Below are 23,397 nucleotides of genomic sequence, written 5' to 3'. Positions count from 1 at the left end.
CCCCCATGCCTGGCAAGAGGCAGCATTAACCCTGGGCTGCTCCGGCACTCCTGAGCAGTGCCGTCACCCCTGCGAAGGGCTGTGCCGCAGGTGCCCTCCTCACCATGCTGGCTGGTCCACTGCTCTGCCCGAGCCCCATACCTGCCGCCTCAGCTGACCCACGGCGCAGTGGGGCTTTGCACGGCCCCCAGCAGTGCTGCACGGGCAGCACGGGGCTGCCCAGCCTTGCCCTAAGAAAAGCCCATGCATACGGACCAGTGGTAGCCACTTTTATTTACACAAAGGGATCACATGCTGAACAAGGAAACAGTGCCACTAAAGTACCCGTAACAGCAGGATTCTGTGCTTTATTCACAGGACAAAATATCGGTACAACATTTTTCATAGACTTCTTTTTCAAGCAGATATATCTCACTGTCCTCACGGTTATACACTGCGCTTAAGTGACAAAAGGCAAAGTGGGGCAGCCAGAACAACGCCTGCCCCAGCACCACAGTGGGACAGAGCTCTAACAGGGACAGCCCCATGGCCGCTGCCTGCAGTCAGGGTGTCCAAGAGTGCCTGTTTGCTTTAGGGACATAGAGGAGGGACGTGCTTTGGAGCAGCCTGCACACAGGCTGCAGAACAGGGCCATCACCGTGGCCCTGGGGACCATGTGGCAGTAAAAGCAAATGGGACCCATGGAGCAAGCCACGGCACTGCTGACCTGCTGGGCACTCGTTCCTCGGTGGCTGCAGCAGGACTCTGTGTCTTCCCTCGTCTCAGCTTGCCCTGGAGCATCCCAGCCTCCCGAGGGCCAGGGAAGCCCATCACCTGCTTCTGCTTGTGGATTTTGGGCAGGACAGACTGGCTGGGGGTGCTAGTTCCATCCCCCCTGGGCCCCTCTCATGGAAGACTGCAGCCTCACATCACCGCAGCTCTGCTCCCAGACACTTATTCCCACCTGAAGTCCTGCCCGACTGTTTCATAGAATTTGATATTATAAGGTCTATAAAAGTCCCGAAGCTGCTCGATCACCTCAGGGTCTATCTGCACATGAGTCCTTCCTTTCGACTTGCCCAGGCAGCGAGGCAAGCCACTGGTCTCCGACTTTTTGAGGCAAGGAAAGCCTTTTGTCTTGTTGAAGTAGAAGTGCTTGTCCGTGATAACCCGTTTGATGCCCAGGAAGTCCTGGACTTTGCCCATCTCCCCGGCTGGGTCTGTGATCAGCTTTTCCCCACTGACAAAGTGGATTTGGGAGAGGGGGAAGTACTGGAGCCAGCTTTCCAGGTGCACGGCATACATCCCAATGCGAATGGCATTCCAGGAGGTGTCCACCAGCCCCAGGCTGCGGTTGCGGAAGGACAGCCCCTCGAAGGTGGGGATGTCCGGCTTCTTGGAGAGTGTCTGCGTGTAGTCTGAGATGGCCCGGGTGACTGGGTTCCTCACCACCACGATCAGTTTTGTGTCCCGGGACATGTTGAAGATCCGCCGTGGTGCCTCCTTGGTGACAAAGTAGCTGGGGGTCTTCTCCACCGTGATCTGGCTGTCGAGCGTTCGCGGCATCAGGCTCCTGCAAGTGAAGCAGAAGGTGATGGTGAGGAAGGAGCTGGGGAGGCACCGAGGCTTCACAGCATGGGGCTGGTGGGGTGTCCCCTCCCAGCAGGACAAGGCAGGCACAGCTCCCTCCTGCAGTGCTGCAGAGGGCCCCCGGCCATGGCTGTCCCCTGGGTCCATCCCACCCAGTGCAGAGGATGGGGGCACTGGCAGCCCCGCACGAACAGCAGCAAGCGGAGATGCTTGGCTCCCAGCAGGCAGAACGGAGGGCAAGGGCACAGCCAGGTCGCTGGGGACCCCAGGGCTGCGGGGCAGCTGGGGCCGATCTGTCCCCGTCAGCAATAAAGTCATTATCAATGTAAGGGAAGTGCCGGAGCTCAGTCTGCAGCCGGGAAGGGGCACGGGTCCTGCCCCCGGCCCCGGTCGCTGGCACGGGTGCATCACCCAGCAGACAGCCCCCGCTGCAGCCTGCACTCAGCCCTTCATCCCCCATTCCTACACCAGCTGCCATTTGCAAAAGACATTACAGTGGCTCCCTCCAGGATTACTGCCATCACATGGCACATCTCCCTGACTGCATTACTGGGTACCCCAGCTTCTGCACACCCCGTGACACCGGCACCGCAGCGAGTGCCATGCTCTGGGGCAGAGGAGGGTGCCAGCCCAGGAACATGCCAGCCTCCAGCACCCAGCGGAAGCGCAGCCCCCTCATCCTCCTGCCTTCATCCTGGAGGCAGCCAAGAAATCAGCGCCGCCAGCACACAACCCTTGTGCCCAGTGATGCACAGGGTGCCAGGGCTGTGTGATACCACCACCATGACAAGCTGTGGGCAGCAGCGGATGAGGCTCCGGGGTGCTGTGCTGCTCCTCCAGTGGGAGCCGGCAGCAAGGGGCTGCCCAGGGATGTGGGGCTCACACCCACAAGGGTATCACCCACCCTGACAGGCTTGATCAGGCCCAAGGGCTCTGAGGCAGGGTCCTGCATACACCCGTCTGTTCCTGGCATGGGGAGCCGGGCTGCAAGGCCAGGGAGGGAGCACCAGACTGGGGGAAAACGTAGCGTCCCTGCAGCCCAGCTTAACACTAATTAAATAATTTGCTCTGACATGCGAACATCCAAATCAAATAAAAACTAATGGGATGGAAAGATTTATAAATTGGTCTTGTATTACTAGAGTAAACTATCAAATCCTTTGCAGCCAGATGCACGGTGCCGCAGGTCCTGTGGCTGGAACAGGCTAGGAGTGGGCAGGGAGCTCTTGGCTGGCGTGGGCAGGCAGCGCCAGCAGCCAGGACCAGGCCAGTGCCCCACAGGTCCCAACCGGCACCAGCACCCATGCTGGGGAGCATGCTGCTGCCCCAGCAGCTCTGGGCATGCAGGATCCCTCCTGGCAGCGGTGCCACGGTGAGCTGGGCACCTGCCCTGGGACAGCTGCCCTCCTGCCACACAGCCCTTCAGGGAGAGGCACAGGCTGCAAGGGCACCTTCTATTGCAATTATGTTCATTACTTAGAAGCATCTGTCACTTCTCCCACTTTGCAGCCAACTTGGTGGCTCGCATTCAAAAACTGGCCAATTCAGATTCAGCTGAGCAGCAGAAGGCACGTTGAGAGGCACAGGCAGGTGCTGCCTGAGGACAGTTTTATGAGGAACTGTGAAAAGTGCCCCCAGGAGTGGTTTTTTTAAAAACAGAGCCTGTATGTTTAATGTGAAGCACCCGCACATGCCCAGCACAGAGCTGCATGATGGGTGCCAGAGAGCTCGCAGGCAGCTGGCCACAGGGACCCCAGGGAACACGAGGGGTCTCCTCAAGTCCATCACCTCCCACTGCACCTTTCCAGGGCACAGCAGGGCCCGTCCAAGAGGAAGGGGCGAGCTCAGCAGGCTCACTCCCCTCAGGGACCCAGGGAGGTGACTCGGTGCACTGCCATCGAGTTGCGGTGAGGGGGGCTGGGTGTCACATCCACACCCTGGCAGCCCCCCGGCACCAGCGGCAGCTGTTGGGTGAACAGGCACACCACCAGCTCAGCTCGTGGGGCTCCTTGTGAGCACCCCATTCCCTCACAGTACACAGCCCCCAGGCAGGGTCTGCCCTGGCCGGGCACCACAGCTTACTGCTGCCAGGGGACCAGAAGGACCTGGGGAGGAGCTGGTGCAGCTCTTGGACAGCCTTAGGAGCTGTGGCTGCCCGTGTAATGCGGTGAGGCCTGGGGACAGAGGCAGTCAGGGAAAGTGAACATCAGCAGCCCTGTCTGCAGCAATTCAGCTGGAGAGCGAGGCGCTGCTTCATTCATGGGACAAACCCTGCACAACTGCCACGGCCACGCTGCCGTGCTGCAACACGAGTGTTCCTGAGAGCTGCATCCGTCTGGTGACCGAGACTAGAGACCTCCAGGGTCCCTGAAACACAACCCACAGCCACCAGCTTTGGGGCTTGCTCTGTAGAGAGAAATCCGATGAAAGACCTAACTGGGAAGAGATACAACAGCAGCCCACAACACTCTGTGGGACAAGGGGACTGTGATGGAAGACCTGGGGCATTGTGGGGAGCGGCAGTACACCCAAGGGCGGTGAGTCCCCAGTGGACCTGGGACACTCCCTGTGAAGGTGACATGGGGACAAGAAGAGACCAGAGGGGGACCAGAGGAGCAGCTGGAGGAGACCCGTGGAGCCGTGCCCAGAGGTCCACACCAGGCTACTGGGGACGATGGCTGAGGCCAGCCTCACTCCCCCAGGTGCTGGCGCAGGGCTGCAGTCCCCACGCAGCCCCAAAGCTGTCGCCTCACTGTCTCATCGGCGAGGGGACAGAGGCTGCGTGAGGGGACAGGGCTGCCCCGCACCCTCACATTCTCTTGACCAGTTTCCTCATTTGAAGGAGAACAAACTACTTAGCATAAATTAACAGGGATGTTTTACAGAGGTACCTGGGCATGGACATGGCTTAACTGGCCTTTCCCACTGCTCTGCTTCAAAACCTGTAAATCCAGATTACGAATCCCACTGTTTAATGACTGTCAGGAAATGCTAATTTAGCGGCAGTCACCATGGCTGTGTCTCCATATCACAAACAAGTTTCATCATAAATCAGCACGGGACAGCTTTATAAGCGATTCACTATTACAATATATTGGTGGAGAATCATAAAACTGCTGTTTCATTAATGGCTCATCTTCAGGCTTGTTAGGCTTTCATTACGTGAGCTATTAGGTCCATGTATTCAAAAAACGAAATTACAGGTTCTAATCCATTATGAAAAACACAAAATCTCTGCACAGTAAATTACTGAAATGAGACAAGAGGTTGTTTTTTTTTCTTAAATGGACTCCCAGTGTTTGCTGCTCCTGAACAACAGAGACTGCTGAGACAACAAAACACAACCCGAATAGATAAATAAATCACCAGTGAAACCATGCAAGGGGAAGAAATGTCATCCAGGCATTCATCTTTACGTTAACGGTGGGATCCCGAGGGCTGCAAGAGCAGGGAAATGCATTGCAACCTTAATTACAGTTGACTTTAAAATTATATTTTTGGACTTCTGCATTCACGGAATTATTTGCATACAAATGGCATGTCACATAGTTTTAAAGCCAAGACTTGTGTGTTTAGGTGTGAAGGCTCTTGGTAGCCAGCCTGTGGTGCCACATGGCCAGCGCTCAGGCAGGAGCCATTCCTGCCACTTTGGGGACCTGTCTTGGGTGCCTGTGACTTTCCTAAAGATCCCCAGCTGGCCTTGGCACCAGCTCCTGGCACATGCTGAGTGAGCCGCTGCCAGGAGGTGCCAGAGCTGATGCCAGCACAGTGACGGTGATGTACTGGTGACACCAGTGGGGAAGGATGGCTGGAGCGCTGGTGAGGTGCAGAGAGGAGACACCAAACCTGCCGTTCTTGGGAGAGCTGCTGGGCGCCAAGGGATGGTCAGCAGTCACCTCCTCCTGCACCAGGGACAAGGACAGTGCCGCTGGAAGGGGGGTGTCGTGGCTGAACCTGACGACCACTCTAGATAATGAGTCACCCCTGATGGTGGAGCTGGGAGGTTGCCTCTGTCATGGGAGGTGGCATTGGTGGTGCAGGAGGGCAGCACAAGGCTGCTTCCCTCACCCCAAGCCCTCCCCTCCATGGCCCCTACAGTTCCCCCACAGCACGACAGCGCTGCCCATGCTGCCATCGCGCCCATCGCTGCCAGTGAGTGCTCTCCCCATCGACACGGGCAGGCCGGAGGAACGACAAGGCTTTCTCCACCTGGCAGCGGTGCACAAGCCATCTGCACTGTATCCTGGTGATGGGAATGTGCGATGCGGCAGAAATGCAGGAGGTCAGAAACGCTGATGCTGAATGAATACCAGGGCAGCTCTCCACAGACATCATTAGGGAGCAAACTCCACCCTGGCAGCAATGCCGTGGACTGGAGAGCACAGCAGCCTGTCCACCCCTGCAGCCGGCTCCCTCCAACTGCCTGGGAGAGGAAAACCACAAGGAAGGGTGACAAAGATGCCCATTGCCGGCCCAGCCCTGCTGCTCTCTGCAGCGGATGCTGCGCTTCACCCCAGCCTGGGCTCCCTGCCTGGGTGAGAGTTGATGCCTGCTCCGCTGCCCACACCCACCCACCACTGCAAGACCAGGGACACGGCCTCAGCTCCAGGATACACGGGATGGGTCCCCTCCAAGGAGGGACAAGGCTAGGCAGGAGGTGTCGGAAGCTGTTCCAGCAGTGACAGTGGGATGCAGCTCAACCCTCCTTCCCCGCAGAGGCCATTCAGCAGCCATAGGGTTTTTACTTCATTTGCTTTCCATTGCTCCTGCCAAGACGGCCAATGCTCCGACCATCAGAGGCATTTAATTACCAGGGGCATCGCAGCTTCCCCTGGGACAGTCCATCGGTCAGGGGCTACAGGCACATGTGCTTGTTGTGCCCCTCCAAACACTCCCCCAGGGCCAGGGGCTTTCACACAGCAGGACCTGCTGGGTGTGCTGGGGGGAGCAGGGGGTGGCCCCAGCACCTGCCAAATCCCCTGCTCAATGCATTACTCTGGCTGGAGAGACAGAATTAATTCCTCTTGAATTAGAGATTACTTTCATTACAGTTACTCAATTCTTAAAGCCCTTTAGTGCATTTGATACGGGCATTAATGCTGCCTTCCAACCTGCAGATTTGGAGGCTGTTTGCCCATGTTACTGGAGTGGGGACACACGTGGGGTACATCCAGTCACTGGCACAGCACCAGGAAACCTGCCATCCCCTGTTGTGGTCGAGCCGGCATCCCTGTGCCCCACGACAGCTGGGAGCAGACAGATCCCTGGGTGGCCCCCACGGCCCCACAGCCATGGGGAGGCAGCAGCAGAGAGCCCGGCTGCAGCTGCAGCTGTGCTGGTGCAAAGGCAGTGCCTTGCCCTGAAGGAGTTAACTTTTCACCAGCACCTTTCCTAGACCTGAATTATTAATTTTCTTATAATCTGCCTTCAGGCACCCTGCAGCCCCTACAACACTCCCACATTAAAGAAACATGCGCTCCCTCGCTGGCTGTGCTGCTTTGATGTCGAACATGCGTGAAACACTCTCCCAGGGAGGAATTTGAACAAAAATTCATCAGATGATTGAGATATTGCAGATAAGCGTGCATGGGGAGAATGCCCATCTGATAATCCTGTTTCAGCACTGGCCCCTCCATCCAGCTTGCGGAGCACGGAGCGGAGTGAGGCAGCTCCCAGGTAAATATCTGCCTGTTGCAGCTCACTGTGTGCGAGGACATGGCAGGTGTATCCCAGGCTCTTCTCAGAGGCTAGAGACCGACGTGTGGAATCCTGGGCTCCATCCATTCACCGGCATAAACCCAAACTTTAATATGGCAAAAAATCCCAACTGCTGGCTCTTGCGACGAGGGCTGTGTGCCTTCCCTCTTCCAGCTGATGTCGCAGGCTCAGCGGCTATACATTGGGATGCTGCCGGTGTGCAGGCAAGGAGTGGGGAGCCACCCAGCTGGCAGCCAGAATCCTCCAGCACAAGCGAGCACCTGCTTGCTGCCCTCCCAGAGGGGCCGCACTGGGTGGTGGGGCAGCAGCGAGGGTCACTGCCCTGCGTGGCCCCGAGGAGCTGGGAGAAGGGTGGGATGCGAGCACGTCTCCAGCTGCAGCTCGACGTGTTGGAGATGAGCACAAAAACTTCCGAGAGTGCAGACTGGCACAGGGATGGTCCTGTGGGATGCTGTGCCCTGATCTGCTGGCAGCCCACCCCTGCCGCAGCCTGCCCCTCAGCTGCAGCTGTACCAGTGGGCTGCCCACCACACTGCCCTGGCAGGAGCTGGGGAAGGCACTGGCAGGATCCCACTGGCAATGCTGGAGAGAGCCTGGCTGCTGCACAAGAGTCAGCACCTGGCCCAGAGCCCCCTGCCCTGTGCCATGCTGCGCCGGGCCACGGGTGCATGCAGCTGACAGCCACCACGGGCTCTCGCCTGGCAGCCCAGCACCGCTGGGCTCAGCAGGACCGGGGATGGCATCAGTAGATGACAGCTCAAGCAAAGCTACTCGGAGGTTTAAGCAAAACTGGGTCAAGCACGCAAGAAACTGAGGTGTGAGGAAGATAACAAGCTCTCTCTGGCAGAGTGACATTGCAGTGGATGTCTAGGACACCGGGACACCCCAGCTGAGAGCTGCGCAGCTGGTGCTTTGCAGTGAAAGGCCACTGCAAGGGGTTCATGGGTCAAACAGCAGTCCCTCAGCACCGCTGCCGCGTCTCCTCCACTCACCCGCTAAGGCTGGCAGCACTACAATAACAGGGCGGGGAGGGGGCTTGCCCGGGAGCAGGGTTCTGGGGATCACACCACATCTACAGAGGGGAAACACCACCCCGAGGGACTGTGGCCCCAGGAGCAGCTGGCCCTGGCCCATGTCCATGCTGCCATCGCCCTGCAACTGAGGCATCTTCGGATTTAATGATGGATCGACCGCCTTTAATAAATGTTTATGTTCAAAGAATTTACACCAGTGCTCAGACAGCTAATGAGGGACATTTCAATGCATAAAAGCAGTGTGAACACAGTAATTAACTTTGTTGCTGATTCATTTTTAATCATTTAAATGCTCCAGAGATTTGTAGTGTCCTTTAAGTCAACAAAATCTTTTCCAAAGGGCATGCTGCCGATGCCCTTCATGCACATGTGCAACTGTGTTCATGATGATGTGCTAACTCCCATCTTCCTACATAACCACCCAGCACTGACTGAAGGTCAGACAAAGCCCAAGGCCAGCACCGAGGGGATCACGACTGGGAATGCTGGGAGGCAAGGGCTTCCCAGCACAGTGCTCGCAGGTCGGGGCAGATAGCCCGCCAGTGAGCACACACAGCCCAACCAGCGTAAGCCCAGCTGCTGCGCGAGGCCCCGTGGCTCATGGAGAAAAGCTGGGGTCTCCCCCTCTTCCATTTCAAGGCAACTCCTTCCATAGGTGAAACTTTAAAAATTAATATTAATTTAAAAAATCAACTAATATGCCCCAGCCACTGCAGCAATTCCCTAGTTAAAGGCTAGTGTCAGAAATACATTGCCCACCTGGTGATCTTCCAGTGCTCAGGGGTGCAAATGGATGGCACAATGGGCCGGCCCCCAAACAAACCACAACCAACCCAGTGGCGGGTCCTGGAGACCCCACATCACATGTCAGTGCTGAGAAAAAGCAACTCCAGCCACATCTAACATGCCTGCTGTCAGGGACACGCTTGGGACACGGTCATTGTGTGGAGGATCCAGGGCTGCAGACACCCAAAAGGGTCGGGTGCTGCCAGCCACATCCCTGGGTGGCCAGCTGTGCTGCCAGCTGTGCTTGGGCACCGCCTGCCCCGGGAACCTGCCCTGGTCCCTGCTCCCAGCCTGGCACACACCCCAGCCGTCCCTGGAGCACACACTGCGGCAGATACCACGGACAGTGCCTGACCCCCCACCACAGACACCCAGGTCAGCAGCGACTGGTGTCCTTCCCTTGCCAGCTTCGTGAAGCATCCGCGCCCACGCCATGCCAGGTTACAAGCTGTATTTTGTGCTACCGAATCGACGGTTAGAACAAATTGCAGCGTTTACAAACAAGGTCATGGAAGAGAGAGCGAAAACATACATCATCAATACTGAAGGCTTGGTACCCTGTGTGGGTTTACCCCCCTGCGTTTCTCCGAGCACCTTGGTGAGGGAAACCCTGCTGGGACCTGAGCCAAGGTCTCTGCAGCACCCAGGCCCACCTGGAGGAGGGCAGGGCAGGACCACTGCCCACAGGCAGACATAGGCAAGGCAGTGACCAAGGAACAGCTGCCTGCAGGGCAGCTTCTCACACAAAAGTCTCTGCCAGAGGTTTCACACCCATTTCTCAGAGCCAGGGCACTCTCTGAAGTCAAGGAAATTTCAAAGCATCCTTGAAGCTTGCTGCCTTCCTCTCTTCTTACTAATTAACTTTAGCAAAATGCACTGTCAGTCAAGCCCACAAAACAGTTCACGTCTTGGGCAAAGCCTAATGGGCTCCCATTTGTGTGCGAGCCAACCTGGCCATTAGCAGAGAGCAATTAGCGAGGCGGAGTGCAGAAGCTGGGTTTGCACGCGCCCTCCTCTCCCTCCCACAGGCACAGGGACATGGAGATGGTGCAGCGATGCTCCCCACCCGGTGGGGTCTGCTCCCCCAGGGCAGTGCCCACCGCTCAGAGACCAGCAGCGCTCCGTTTGCTGCTGCAGCCCCAAGACCACCCCAAAACCAAAGGCAGTGTGGGGCAGAGTTCCAGCAGCACGGCTGCCCCCAGGGACCTGTCACACTGGCACATGGGGAAGCTCGGGCTTGGCCAAAGCGCTGTCCGTGGGACAGGATTCAGGCAGGTGGGTTCACATGGGAGCCTGCCGGGCAGGAGCTGGGCTCAGCCTGCAGCCAGGTCTGCCAGGAAAAAACCCTCTCTATGAAAATAATGCTGGAGCACCTGACAGGGTCACTCAGGAATCCCAAAGAGGAAAACTGCACCCTGAGATGCTGTGGAGTCACCACTCAAAAGTTAACTGCAAATTAAACACCACTGTCTTCCCTGTGTTCTGGAAAATATTGAAGGTTATTGGCACACACTACCTGCAGCAGGAAAAAGCTCAATATTGAACATTTAGTCCAGGATTGGTAATGAATCGATATTCCCCAGTAGCTGGCTGTTTGGTTTCAGTTGTCTTAAAACAGATCTTGCTAAAAATATCTTTCCTGTAGTGTATCTGTAGCTAATGAGGTGGATTAGAATGACTGATGGGAACTGGAAATGGCACAGGTGTTTTGGGTCTGGAGTCGGTGAGCAGGCACTCCTGGGTGGTGGTCTTCTGCCGGGGAAAGCAGAGGGGTCTGCCTCTGCCCAGCCTCCCAGAGCAGAGGGAGCCAAGGCTGCCCCGGGTGATGGCAGGAGCTGAGACAGGAGGCACCACAAGAACAGCAGCTGTGAGCAAGCACGACATTTGGAGCCAGCAAGGACAAGCGGATCAGGAGATGTCCCCTCCCGCTGGTTCTGCCACCTCTGCGTCACACCAGCTCCCGGGCAGGGGAAAACGTGGAAAAACAGGAACTGATGTTTTCGGAGCATCAGAGGAGCTTGGCTCTCACGCTGCTCTCAACTGCATTAAAGACCCACTTGGTCCCTCCTCTCGGCTCCCCAACGGGGCACAAAATGGAGCCGGACCGAGCACTCAGCCACCACAGCAGCCAGGGGCTCCTGCAGGTGACGTCTCTGCTCACAACAGGGAAAGCCTTTGCCTTTCCAAGCGGTCTGTGCTCCAGGCTACCTGCAGAGACCCCACTGCCCCACAGTGTTCCCCAAGCACGGCAGCATCACCCCTCCTTGGCTGGCGGCTGGGGACAGCCTCCGGCCAGGCCAGGCCAGCCTGCCCGCTCCGGGGTCCCAGCAGGGCAGCCCTTCCCAGCCAGCCATTCACGGCATCAGCTCTGCCCTTCCCGGGACACCGCCGCCGGCAGGACCCTGCTCTCCTGCTCCCTGGTTGCTTGGCAGAGCGACAGGAGCTCATCACACTGCGGGTTAGACCTGCTACACATTTAATTGCTCCACTTGCAAGGAAGAAAATCAGTTCCACGTTTTATACATTAGTAGCCTCTGTCCTTAAGTTTTGGCACATTTGTGAGGTTAAAAAAAAAAAAAGTAGTAAACCCAGGGAAGTGTCATTTAATTGTTTTAGCTGAACTAATTTGGAGGCTTCGCTGCTCCAGTGTGATCTCTCCTTACAAAGCCAGGCCCTGGGCAGCATGCTGCTCACTCAGCCGCGCTCCCATCGCTGCCCCTGCCTTGCTCGGCAGCTGCCCGTTGCCACCGACACACACTGTCACAGGCTGCATCCCTCCCAGTCACAGTCCCTTCACATGGAGGATCCCAGGCTGAACCGCGGCTCAGGGCAGGAGATTGGCTGCTCGGCGCTCACTGCCACAGCCCTCGGTGCTGGAGCGTGTGCGTGGAGGGGGACGTGGCTCCCATCTCCTGGACCAGCACCATGCTGGGTGCCCACAGGTGTCCTTAAGTGGCCCAGGCAGGGTCTGTCCCAGGGCGCAGCCCCTTCCCTCCATTCAGGCTGGTCCCTGTGGCCCCAGCTTTCCTGAAAGGAGACACCAGCATTTCTGCAGGAGCTGTGCCACAAGGTTTGCTCCTGCACTGCTTGCGAGGCTTCCAGCCCCAGGCTCAAGGCTCCCAGCCCCAGGATCCCCACACCCACCGCATGCATGGGAAGCATGAGAGCTTGCAGGGCCAAGGACTGGGGGGGACGGACCCCAGCTCAGGATTAGGGGGGCTGCTTCCCAGCCAGGCACTGAGCACACACAGCCCCTCTGAGCAAGCGGCTCAGCCAGGACCCACGTCCTGCTCCATTACCCATCCTGCTGCCCTGGATGCCCTTTAGACAAAGCACTGCTGCTCCTGCCCTTACAGCCTGTATTGCAGGGCTGCTCCCAGCTGTTTGCTGTTGGGTGATGCAGGATGGGTGATAGTGTCTGATGTCAGGGGGGAGGCTGGGGGAATGACACAGACCTGCCGAGGAGCAAGAGCAGGTGAAGGACACTGCTGCAGCTACTCTCCAAAGGGCAGGAGGAATGGGGAATGTCTCAGGACAGCCTTAGGAGCGGGAAACAGCCTCAGTGAGTTCCACCTGCGCCTGTCCTGGCTCTCCTGATACAAGTACTGCATCAAAAGAAGCTGAACATTTCCAGCTGCAGGGTCTGCTGTGACCCAAGTACAGCACAGGACAGCAGACCTGCCTGCGGCTGCAGACAGCCCTCCCCATGCAGTGCTCAAGCTGAACCCCATGGGCATGAACCCCAACTACAAGGGCTGGAGCACCAGCCCGGTGCCCAGCAGGCACGTGCTGCTCAGAGCAGCTCTGACCCACTCACAGTCCAAAACCAGCATCCTCACACCAGAGGCATGACTCACACCTGCCCAGCAAGGAGACGGACGAGGACCGCAGCAATGCTGGGAGTGAGCACCGTGTCACGGTGCCTCCTGACCTCCTTGGCAGCCAACAAGCACTGCCCTGCTCTGGAACAGGGACATCTCCTCTCAGAAACCACTGCTGACATAGAGGAGCAAATGAGCTTGGTGTGCGGCCCCACAGGCTGCCTCCCATCACGATGTTCTGATGCACTGACAGCTCCAGGTGCCCTTTACCCTGCTGTGAGCTTGTAGGCACCCGGGGCCAGACCGGGCCCTCCTCTGCCTCCTGAGGCTGATGCCCAGCAGAAGCACCGTGGCCCTGCCCGAGAGCAGCCCAGCGCTCCTGCAAGCACTCCACAACAGTGCAGCAAACGACCACGGGTAACCAGTACACTGGGTCGGACAGCACAGAGAGCATGGGTGAGCTGCCTGCAGCTCTATGTGCAGGGCCACGGGCAGCGGGTGAGCCCACGGGCACTGTGACCGGCTCACATGCAGTACTCGCTACCTCCCCGTGACCACCCCTGAGCTCCTCACAACAGTCTTTACCGAAATTAAAATCCCACTATCTCATGCTGGAGGTGCACTCACTGTTCTCTGCAAATTATTGGAGATCCTAGATAGACCCAGACTTATCAGGGAGGCAGGGTGGTAGAGGGCAGGGGACCTGATGGCTGAGGGGTGCTGAGGCACAGGCAGTGGGGATGCAGGGTGGGCAGCCGTGCCATCCCCTGGGCCACTCATTCACTCCTGTTCTGGAGGCCACTTCACGCAGCGTTAGACAGGACAGGAAACTTGTTACGGTCCCGGGCCCAGAGCCCCTTACGGCAGGGCTGGGGGCAGGCGGCCACACCACAGCACCCGGTGGGCTCCAGCAGCCATGTCCCACGCGAGAGGCGCACGGCTGCCCTGCCCGGAGCCAGCCCGGCCCGGCACTGCGGGAGAAGGGGAGGAGGAGGAGGAGGAGGAGGAACAACTCCCTGAGGGCGGCTGGGTGACAGGCACCACCGGCAACACTAGGCCGCCTGCCCGAGGGATGCACCTGCCGCGGCAGTGGGCACAGACCCGAGACCCGCGTCCGTCATCGGGAGCGGGCAGGGGCAGCGGCCGGGGGTGATCGCGCTCCCGGGGCGGGACGGGACGAGATAGGATGCATAGGGGTGCCCGGCGGGGCCGGGCGGGACGGGATGCGATGCGATGCAGGGGGGTGCCCGGCGGGACAGGGGGCCGGTTCGCAGCACCGCCCTCACCTGTACCACTCCAGCCCACGGTCGTAGTTCCTGTCGAAGAAGTGGGGCTCGGTGCCCAGGGCGCGCACGTCGGGGTGCACCCGGATGAACTCCAGCACGGCGCGGGTGCCGCCCTTCTTGACGCCCACCACGATGGCCTTAGGCAGGCGCTTGGCGCCCGGGCGGGCCGGCCCCGGGGGGCTGCCGGCCGGCGGCGCCGGGGGGTCCCGCGGGCGGCGGGCGGGCACGGCGCTGCCCGGGGGCTCGGCGGGGGGCGGCCGCCCGCACGGCCGCGACTTCTGCAGAAGTTTCTTGGCGGCGGCGGCGCTGCGGGCGGGCGGGCAGCGGGCGCGGGGCGCGGCGGGGCCGCCGCAGCAGCAGAGCAGGCTGTAGCAGAGGTAGGAGCAGGACAGCGACAGCGTGAAGAGGACGAGGACCCTCCGCGCCAGCCGCCGGGACGGAGCCGGAGCCGCAGCCGGGGCCCGCCCGCTCGGCGCCCTATGCGCCATGGCTCCATGGGGCCGCGCCGCCGGGCATGGCGCGGCCCGGCCCGGCGCGCCGCTGCCCCCGGGGCCCCGCGGCGGCGGCGGCCCGGCCCCTGCGCGGCCGCTCCGGCATGTCCCGCGGCTACGCGGCGGTGCGGCCGGGCCGCCCCGGGGGGCTGCGCCCGCTGCCCCGGCCCCTGCACGACCGCGGCCCCGCCGCCGCCGCCGCGGCTCCCATCCCCGGCTGGGCTGGGCTGGGCTGGGCTGGGCCGGGCCGGGCCGGGCCGGGCCGGGCCGGGCCGGGCCGGGCGCTCGGACGGCGGCGGCTCCGGCTCTCGCCTCCGCGGGAAGTGCCGGGGTAGAGGCGGCTGCGCTGCTATTTAAGGGGCCGCCTGACGTCAGCTCCTCCCGGAGCCCCCGCGATCGCTCGGCGGCCGCAGCCTCCCCCGGGCCGGGCCGGCGGCACTCGCCGCGCACAGCCCTCCCGCCCGGCACGGGGACAGGGACAGGGCTGCCACGGGGCGGGGGCCGGCCCCGCTCCCCCGCCGAGCCCGGCCCCGCTCCCCCGCCGAGCCCGGCCCCCGCCGTCTCCGCTGTGCCCTGCCCGGGCGCGGCCCCGGTGCCAGCATCCCGCCCAGCCCCGCCCCGGCCGGTCCCCCGGTCCCCGCTGTGCCGGCGGGCAGGGCCGGCGGCTGCCAGTGGGAACCCGCAGCGAGTCCTCAACTACCCGCAGCGGCGGCGCGGGGGGCGGGTGCGCCTCCGGCAGCCCCGGGGCCGGGAAGGCGGACCGGCACCGCGGCGGCTGCGAGCCGCCGCCGACTCGGGAGCCGGGCAGGGTGGGCTCGGAGCCGGGCGGGGGGACAGCCGGCAGCAGGCTGGGGAGCCGCGGCAGCAGGGATCCTCCGCCCCGGGTGCCGGAGCCGCTCCGCCCGGCAGCCAGCTCCCCTCGAGGGAGGCGGCGGGAGCCGGAGGGCCGCCCCGCACGGCAGCCGCCGGTTCTGTCCTCAGCAAGGGCAGGAGGAGCAGCCATCGGCCGCTGTGCTTCCGCCCGTAAGTAAGGGGGAAAGGCTTGAAGGTGATGCGAGAGTTAAATTTCTTTGCCAGGCTGGGGATGCTAAGCCTCGCCTAGGTGGTTTGTGATGCCCTGCAAGCAGCCTGACCCAGGAAAACCACAAGGCTGGTGCAGGGTGTGGGTGCAGATCGTTGCTCCGTCCCCACCCCTCTGGCTCCCTCTGCTTGACACGGCTTCCTTCCCTCTCACACCCTGACATCCCAGGCTTCTGCTTGGTCGCTCATGCTAGAGCCAAAAGGCTGTGTGCAGCACCGCTTAAACATGAGCAGTCATCATCCCTGCTTTCTCAGCACAGAAAGCTCGTTCAGCTGCAGAAAACTACTTGTCTTGTTACTTGGGAAGAAGGATGATAATAGAGAGAGACAGGCAAGAAGTGCCAGCCCAACACAAACAAGGATGCTGCAAGCTCCCTGGCAGCCAGTCCAGGGTGGCAATGGCGTTTCTTCTTGTGCAACACCCAGGAACTCGGTGCAGATGTAAAAGAAAGATGGAAAAGACAGCTGAAGAGTGGTGCTTTCTACAGCCTCTTTCACCTGTGCTGGTGTGGAAGCAGTGGGACTGGACTTCTCTGGGAGTTTAAAAATAGTTTCTTAAGGAAGAAAGAGTCTACTGGCTCAGGGGACCTCTCAAACTGGAGGGCAGGGACCAAGAGCTCATGGGGCCAACCTCATCACCCTGACACACCAAAGTGACCCACAGGGGGTTTGCATTTGGGACATTTGGTACCCTGTTTGCTGCTCTGTGCAACAGCAGCTTCTACCCAGGAGGGACGGGCACCAGCACCTCTGTGTGAGTCAAGGTAGGGACAAGCATCCAGTCTCAGCATGGAGGAGCCAGTCAGCACTGGGCCATCCCTGGCTGGTGTGAACTCGCCCACATCTGGTACTTCCACCTGAGCCAGTGCAGTACTGAGAGGGAGGTGGCACTGACAGAGCTCATGGGGCTTCAGCCCCTCCGCTGGGGGATGCTGCCCTGCCTGGGCAGTGACAGCACGGCAGGAACACGGGAGCAGAGGTACCCAAGGTGGGCTGGCCATTGGTGGGCTCCCCTCTCAGTGGCAGGAGGTGTCCATCACTCAGTTCCGCTCCGTGACAAACTGCCAAATCTGTGGAAAAGTTGCTTTTTCCATTTTTAGCCATTTTATTGCCTCCATGTGGTGATCCAGCCTCAGCAGCAAACACATTGCTTAAGCATGAACACTAGAGGTGTCTGGATAAATAAAGCTGGTGTGGATGCGTAGACACCTCCAGGTTTCTCTTGCTTGCAAGGGAGGAATGTTTTGTAAAGCTGACAATTTTGCTTTCAGCCTTTGTTTCTTTGTAGGGCATGTCTTTTCCATGACGTGTTTGCTGTTTACACCCCACTCCACATAAACAACAGCTTTCTGGCACTTTTGGCACACTCCCGGCCCTGCCACCCGTGCTAACAGAAGCCCCAGGAGCCAGCCTCAAGTGGGATCCCTGCTGTGGTAGGGGAACCAGGCACTGGGCTGCTGCCAGAGCTGCCCTGGGAGCCCTCTGAATGTCTGCAGGAGATTCCCCTCTCAGCAGCCAGCACTTTGCAGCATGGGGACTGGACTTCGAGCTCTGAAGAAGGTCCTGCCTCCCCTTCTAGCCCCCCTACCCCTGTTCCTGAACTGAGCTGGCAGAGCATTTTGCTGCCAGCCTTACACCTTCTTTTCCTTCCTCTTCTCTCCCCCACCTCTGTTAGTTCCTTTTCAGGGGCCTACTGATGCCACCCTCTCCTCACCTCTCCTGGGTTCCTGGCTTTCTTCCCAAGTTGATCTTTCCCATCTTACCTCCATCACTCCCAAACTCTCTGATCTGCCTGCTGGGGTGGGGTTTACCAAAGCAGCTTGAGACCCCGCTGCCTTGCCCAGCATTAACCCTGAGGGCCCCTCACAGAGTCCTGTCCCTCCCAGGCCAGTTGCAGCTCATTGCACAATCCTGGATGCCGGTTTGCCCCAGCACAGTTTCTCCAAATGCTCCTCAGAAGCCTCTTGTGCTCCTCCCTTTCCACCTTGCACAGAGCAGTGCCCAGCTCATGGAACCGCAGGGGCTGTGGCCAGACATGTGGCACTCATGACAGAGACACCATGGATTTGGAGCCTGTCCTCAGCCCTCAGCCCTTTCACCTTCCTTCCCCCATCCCCTGAGTCACTGATTGCCCCAGGTCACAAGCTGGTAGCAGCCATGAACCACTGCTGAGGGGGTCCCGGCTCGGGGGGTTCACCAGGGAGGACCTGGTCCAAGGGCTCAACCCAAGTGCAGGCAGCTGACGGGCAGGTAAAAAGAGAAAGGCTGCAGAAATGTAGGGATCAGAAGATTATTACAGAAATACACAAAGAAAGTCTGTGCCAGAAACACGTGAAACCTGTAGGAAAAAAAGGGAGGCAATAAAATGCATTCTGGAAATAGCAAATAAGATTAAAGGTGGTATTCTGCCCTTGATGTCTTCAGGTTGTAGGCAGAAGAGATCAAGGTTAGAATTTATTTCCAGAGCCAAAAAAAGCCCTCAGGGCCAAAGTGTCATTGTTAATCTAGTTTTCTGTGTCTAATATGTATGTCATTAACAACCTTTTGATTCTGGGCTGACAAACTGCCACCTTTCTTTGTGCTGGAAATTGATGGCTGAGCACATGTACCTGGAAGGGGGGGGATCTTCAGTGCCACAGGGCAGCTGGGGCTGAGCTGCTCCAGCCTCATGGCCCTGGCAATGTCCTTGAACGCCTGCACAAAGCCTCCACTGCAGGGTATGCTGCTCAAATGCCTCCCCATTCTCCCTGTCCTGGCAAAAAACTTGCAGCCAAAAAAAAAGGATATTCCAGCATTTTGCAGCGGGAAAGTAGAGGAGCAAGGGACACAGCCAAGCCAGATCCATGGGCAGCAGTGAGGGGCCACGATGGTGCAAGGACAAGGCTGATGGTGCTCAGAGACCTGCTGCACGTCCCCTGGGACTGCTGCAGGCACTGTGTTGGGGTGCATGCCAGCAGGACCTACCCATTCCCGAACGCTGGGACTGCATTCTCTCTCCCACTCCAGCCAGTGCCACAGGCCCTGGCATCACTGAGCGGCTGTCAGCACGTGGGTTATTCTCCCTTCTCTTCAGTGCAGCCCTCACACCATCCCGGCCCTGGCGAGAGCCATGGGCCTGGTGATGTAGGTGATATTAAGTCCCATCAGCTGATGGCACTTCAGCTGCCCTGGCCTCAGAGCTGCTTCTGAAGGCTGATCCCAGCTCCTGCAGCACCTCAGCTCATCGCCACCAAACTCAGTGCTGGCTGGCAGGTCTCCCAGCCCTGGAGTGTGGGGTCTCCCAAGGGCAGCAGAGTACAGAAGTGCCTGTCAGACGGCAGGGTGGAAGTGGAGACTTTCCGAGCTGCCTTGAATTGAGTCTGAGACTCCTGTTAAGCCTCGTTAATCAGTTGTAAATGCACTGTATTCTGAATAAGGCCAGAAACAAGAAATTTAATTTTGACTGTGACTCAAGCTACTTTGGTCCTAATTCTGAGCCTCTCGCCCAGGCGGAGCAGCCCGCCCTGGCCGTGCTGCACAAACTCATTTGATTCTGAAATGCATTTTTAAGCAGGATGGAGCGATGCTTAAAAGCTAAATGGCTTCCCCCAGCTGTAATCACTGCTAGCAGACTCCTGGAATGAAAGGGATAAAGTCTGGGGGCAGGGGTTGGGGGAGTTTAATCTCGCTGAGTAGATTACAGAGATTACTGCAATTTAATCCTTACATATCTGTCACTGACGCTGCAAAGACTATAACTGGAGGTGGGCAGGGATGTGCCGGTACCCTCTGAGCTCTTGTCCCGCGTAGTGGGCAGCTGTGCCACAGCCCTGCCGCCCACCATGGGGGCAACGGCTGTTCCCATCAGGATGTGGTCCAGTGGGCACCAACCCCAGTGCCGCAGCTGGTGGAATGAGGATGCCGGGTCGGGCTGACCCTCTGCCCCACAGCTGTGACTGACTGGGCAGAGGAGGCAGCCGCTGCAGGACTGTGGGCTGAATCCTGCCCATGGGGCTGGGCAACTCCTGGCTAGGCTGGGGCTGGAGGTGCATGAAGGCCTGCTGTGAGAAGGGAAGGGCAAGGGTGCCGGGAGCAGGCAGTGCAGGCAGGGCAAGGATGCCCCACAGGCTTCTCATGTCCTGGCTCCCGAGGGCAGCTGGATCCTCTCTTTCTTCACCACAAGCACCGTTCCTACCCTTGCAGGAGCCAGAGGCACCTCCCTGGTGTCAGAGGGCTCTGGGCGGCTGGGCTGGATCTGTCACTGTCTCATGCCACGGAGATGCTGTATGAACAGCACGGTGCAGAAAATGATGCAGTCGGCAGAGTTCATCTGCACACTGCAGCAGACAGGGACCCTGTAACCATCCTCTGCTCCTCATCATTACACCATCACGCATGAAGCTCTCCCAGGCTCTCCGCAGTGTCTGCTTAGGTTAAATCTCATTATCATTCCTTGGGGATCACAGGGGCAGGAGCTAGTTCTCCAATAACTAGAAATATCTCTTTGGCTCACAGACCTTCACAATTATATTTAACTGCAAATAAGGAATCTGTACTCAAACACAAGCTGGTAATTTTTTTTTTAAGGCTTGTTTTCAGTGTCGCCTCATGTTCAGCCAGCTCTTCTATAGCTTTATAACCCCATCCTTGCCTTACGTAAACTTTAAGGCAGAAAATAAGAAGGAAGCTGCCCCATTCACACTGAAGGGAGAGAACTGAGTAATTCACACTCACTCTCAACACTGCTGTGTCCTCTGGCACCATTGCTGGGAGGAGGAAAGCCTGCCCTCTTCTTTCCACAAAAGACCAGGAGAGCAGAGTGTGCTGGCAAAGGTCTCAGGCTGCAGGAAAGCTATTGCTCCAGGAGTAGCAGCCCCCCAGCCCAGGAGGGGTCCCTGCAGTCAGCCCAACACCAGTGTCAACCCACCTGCACCATCTCCTGGGGGTTGCCAGGCATCTGTGAGCTGTTCCTCTTCTGACCCCTCTGGGCTAGCAGCCCCATATTTCTGGTGCTGGGGGATCTGAGGACAACCTGGGCACGGCACCAGGTACCCACCGGAGCCTCCTCAGAGCTCCATGCCCTGCCCACAGGGCCAGCCCATGCAGGGGACGCCCAGGCAGCACCAACCCCACTCCTGCTATGTCTACCCTGACGGAAACTTTTAAACCTCACCCACTGCCAGTTCCAACATCCTGCTTAATCACCTGCACAATCCTTCCCCTGGGGCTGCCAGGGTGCTGAGAGGAGACCTGCACCTGCAAGGTCTCTCCATGGGGATGCTCAGTAGGGACCTGGCTGTTGGGCTGGCTGGGCAGCCTTGGCTGTACCAGAGACTAGAGGCTGTGGCAAGCAGAACAGCAGAAGCTTCTGTGGCAGATTTGCACTAAAATTAACTTTTTGAAACCAGTTTCTGGTGCACTTCCACAGGAGGCCAAGCTGTGAGCAAGCAAAGCACACGGGCAGGAGTGAACAAGCGAAGTACTCCCCGTCTCGGTGAGCTGCAGGCAGGGATGTGCAGTGTGTGCAGGCAGCTGCCGGGCATAGCGTGCTGGCAGCCCGGGGGGCAGGAGAGGGCTGAGGGGCTGGATCTGTCCTGCCCTGTGTGATGGGCCATGCCTGGAGCAGGGCTCCTGGCAACTCAAACTGCCTCTGCTCTCCTCCCTGCAAAACCACCGGCATCCACACCTCTCTTTGGCTGTTGGTGACAACCTAAACCAGCCACCGGTGACATTAGAGTGTCCTCTGACTGCACAGGAGGTGGCAGATGTGGTGGCTGGTGGACCAAAGGCAGGAGGAGAGCGGCCTGGCCGCTGCAAGAGGGCTCCCAACCCATAGTGCTCGCAGGCTTCCCCAGTCCAGCACCCTCCTGCAGCTCTGCTGGGCATTGTGGCCAGGGACCAAAAGCTCCCCCTGACCCACCCTCCCCTGCTGCGGGCACCAATTTCCATCACTGCCTACACAAGTAAATGTACCTAAAGGAGAGGCTCTGTCTGCTTTCATACCAGTTGATTACAGCAGCCCCCACTGAGGGTCCTGGGGCACAGGCTGCCCTGCACCTCCCCACATCGGGCACCTGTATGGGCAGGAGCGAGCACTAACTGCCCCGGCTGGGGCAGCGCTTGGGGAGGTGCGGCTTCACGGCACTCGGCCACGACGGGATGCTGGTCTGCCAGCGCCGTGGGATGCGCATCAAGGCAGCCGCCCTCCAGCTGCGTTGCAGGGCACAGCCCCCATCCATGCTCGTGCCCTGAGGCTGCCCCAGGTGCCAGGGCCCGCCATGGCACGGCACAGCAGCACTACACATGTGAGGCACAGGTGGAGTCACATGGCCATGGGGCTGGTGCTCTACCTGTTGGCACAGCCGCTGGCTGCAGAAGGTGCATTTCCCAACAAGTGCACATCCTTCAGATCAGAAGCGCTCTCCTTTTGAAACACCCTGCCTTCTATTTTTATTGGGATTGAAAAGGGAACAAAACCATTTAAGAACTTGAGGAATCGAAGCAAGTGTCCCCACCTCACACCCAGCGCTCACAGCTATATCCTGATTAATGACAAGAAAGAGAAGGGAAACAATATTTAATCACACCCTGTTTATACTGCAGCCAAAAATCAAAGCACTGCATTCCTCTTTCATGAGAAAAACGAGGTGGGCATTTCCCCTCTGGTGATTAAGTTTCCCACTATGAGCACATCAATTTCCGTGATTTGGCATGGGGTCCTCTGTCACACCACAAACGAGGGCTTCCTTAGCAACAAAATATTACAAACACCGAGCCAGATCCATACACAAGACACCGATGCACATATATCATTTTGTCTGGATTATCTCAATACACTTCTCCTTGGGGAGCTGGAGATGAAGCAGTTGCAGCCAAACCACTGTTAACGATTGGCACGGCTGCAGCAGCCCTCAGCTGAGGACACCATGGTGCTCCAGCCACTGTCCCCACATCTGCTGGGCACATGGTCCTGCATGGGCACTGCTGTCCGTGTGTGCATGGCCAGGGCCTGGGTGCAGCAGAGCATGAAGGATTCGGTGGGCTGGACCCAGCGGGCTGGACATGGGACTCACTCCATGGGGCTGGACCCGCTTGGTGCCGGCAGTGCCACAGTGCTGTCGCTGGCCGGACCTGCAGTACGAAGCAAGTCCTGCACTGCTGCAGCCACGCAGCCCCCCCGTGCTGAGGAGGGAGCAGAGCAGGGTCGCAGCTGTGGCAGCAAACAGGGGGTGACACAGACCCCGGGGCCGTGAGAGCTGGCGTGGGGACCCCAGCGCTGCTCCCAGCCCTGAAAAGTGGGTCAGGCAGTGCGCTGTCCCTGCGACACCCGCTCACTCTTTCCCTTGCTTCCCTACTGCCCACATTGATTTGCTCTGGATTCCTTGATTAATTAATCTCAGAGAAATGCAAGGTCTGTTAATTACCCCTGATTAATTAGGGTGAACTTTTAATTGTATCCCTAAGCTGAGATGTGCCGTTCAATAGACTCCATAATTAGTGACCCAGCAATCTCTTTTAAACCAATTAGCCCAGTGTAACAAGTGAAATGCGCCGGGAGCTGCCCAGCGGGCAGGGGTGCCCCCGCAGTGCTCTGGCATGGCTGGGCTGCACTGGCTGTGCCACGGGGCTGGCA

At 58.8% G+C, this 23,397-nt stretch overlaps 1 protein-coding gene across 1 annotated transcript; it reads right to left on the bottom strand.

Moving 5' to 3' along the window:
• Positions 1 to 252: 252 nt before the first annotated feature.
• Positions 253 to 14,931, bottom strand: HS3ST2 (heparan sulfate-glucosamine 3-sulfotransferase 2). The gene is made up of 2 exons (XM_037386654.1): positions 14,215 to 14,931; positions 253 to 1,552 (listed from the first exon to the last, which is right to left on the bottom strand). The coding sequence occupies exons 1-2, from the start codon at positions 14,700 to 14,702 to the stop codon at positions 934 to 936; spliced, it is 1,107 nt and encodes a 368-aa protein (XP_037242551.1). The 5' UTR covers positions 14,703 to 14,931; the 3' UTR covers positions 253 to 933.
• Between the last annotated feature and the right edge of the window lie 8,466 nt (positions 14,932 to 23,397).

Source organism: Falco rusticolus, chromosome 4 (assembly GCF_015220075.1).
Source record: "Falco rusticolus isolate bFalRus1 chromosome 4, bFalRus1.pri, whole genome shotgun sequence".
NCBI lineage: Eukaryota > Metazoa > Chordata > Aves > Falconiformes > Falconidae > Falco > Falco rusticolus.
Note: the sequence above shows the minus strand (reverse complement) of the source record. Positions and strands in the feature narration are given on the sequence as shown.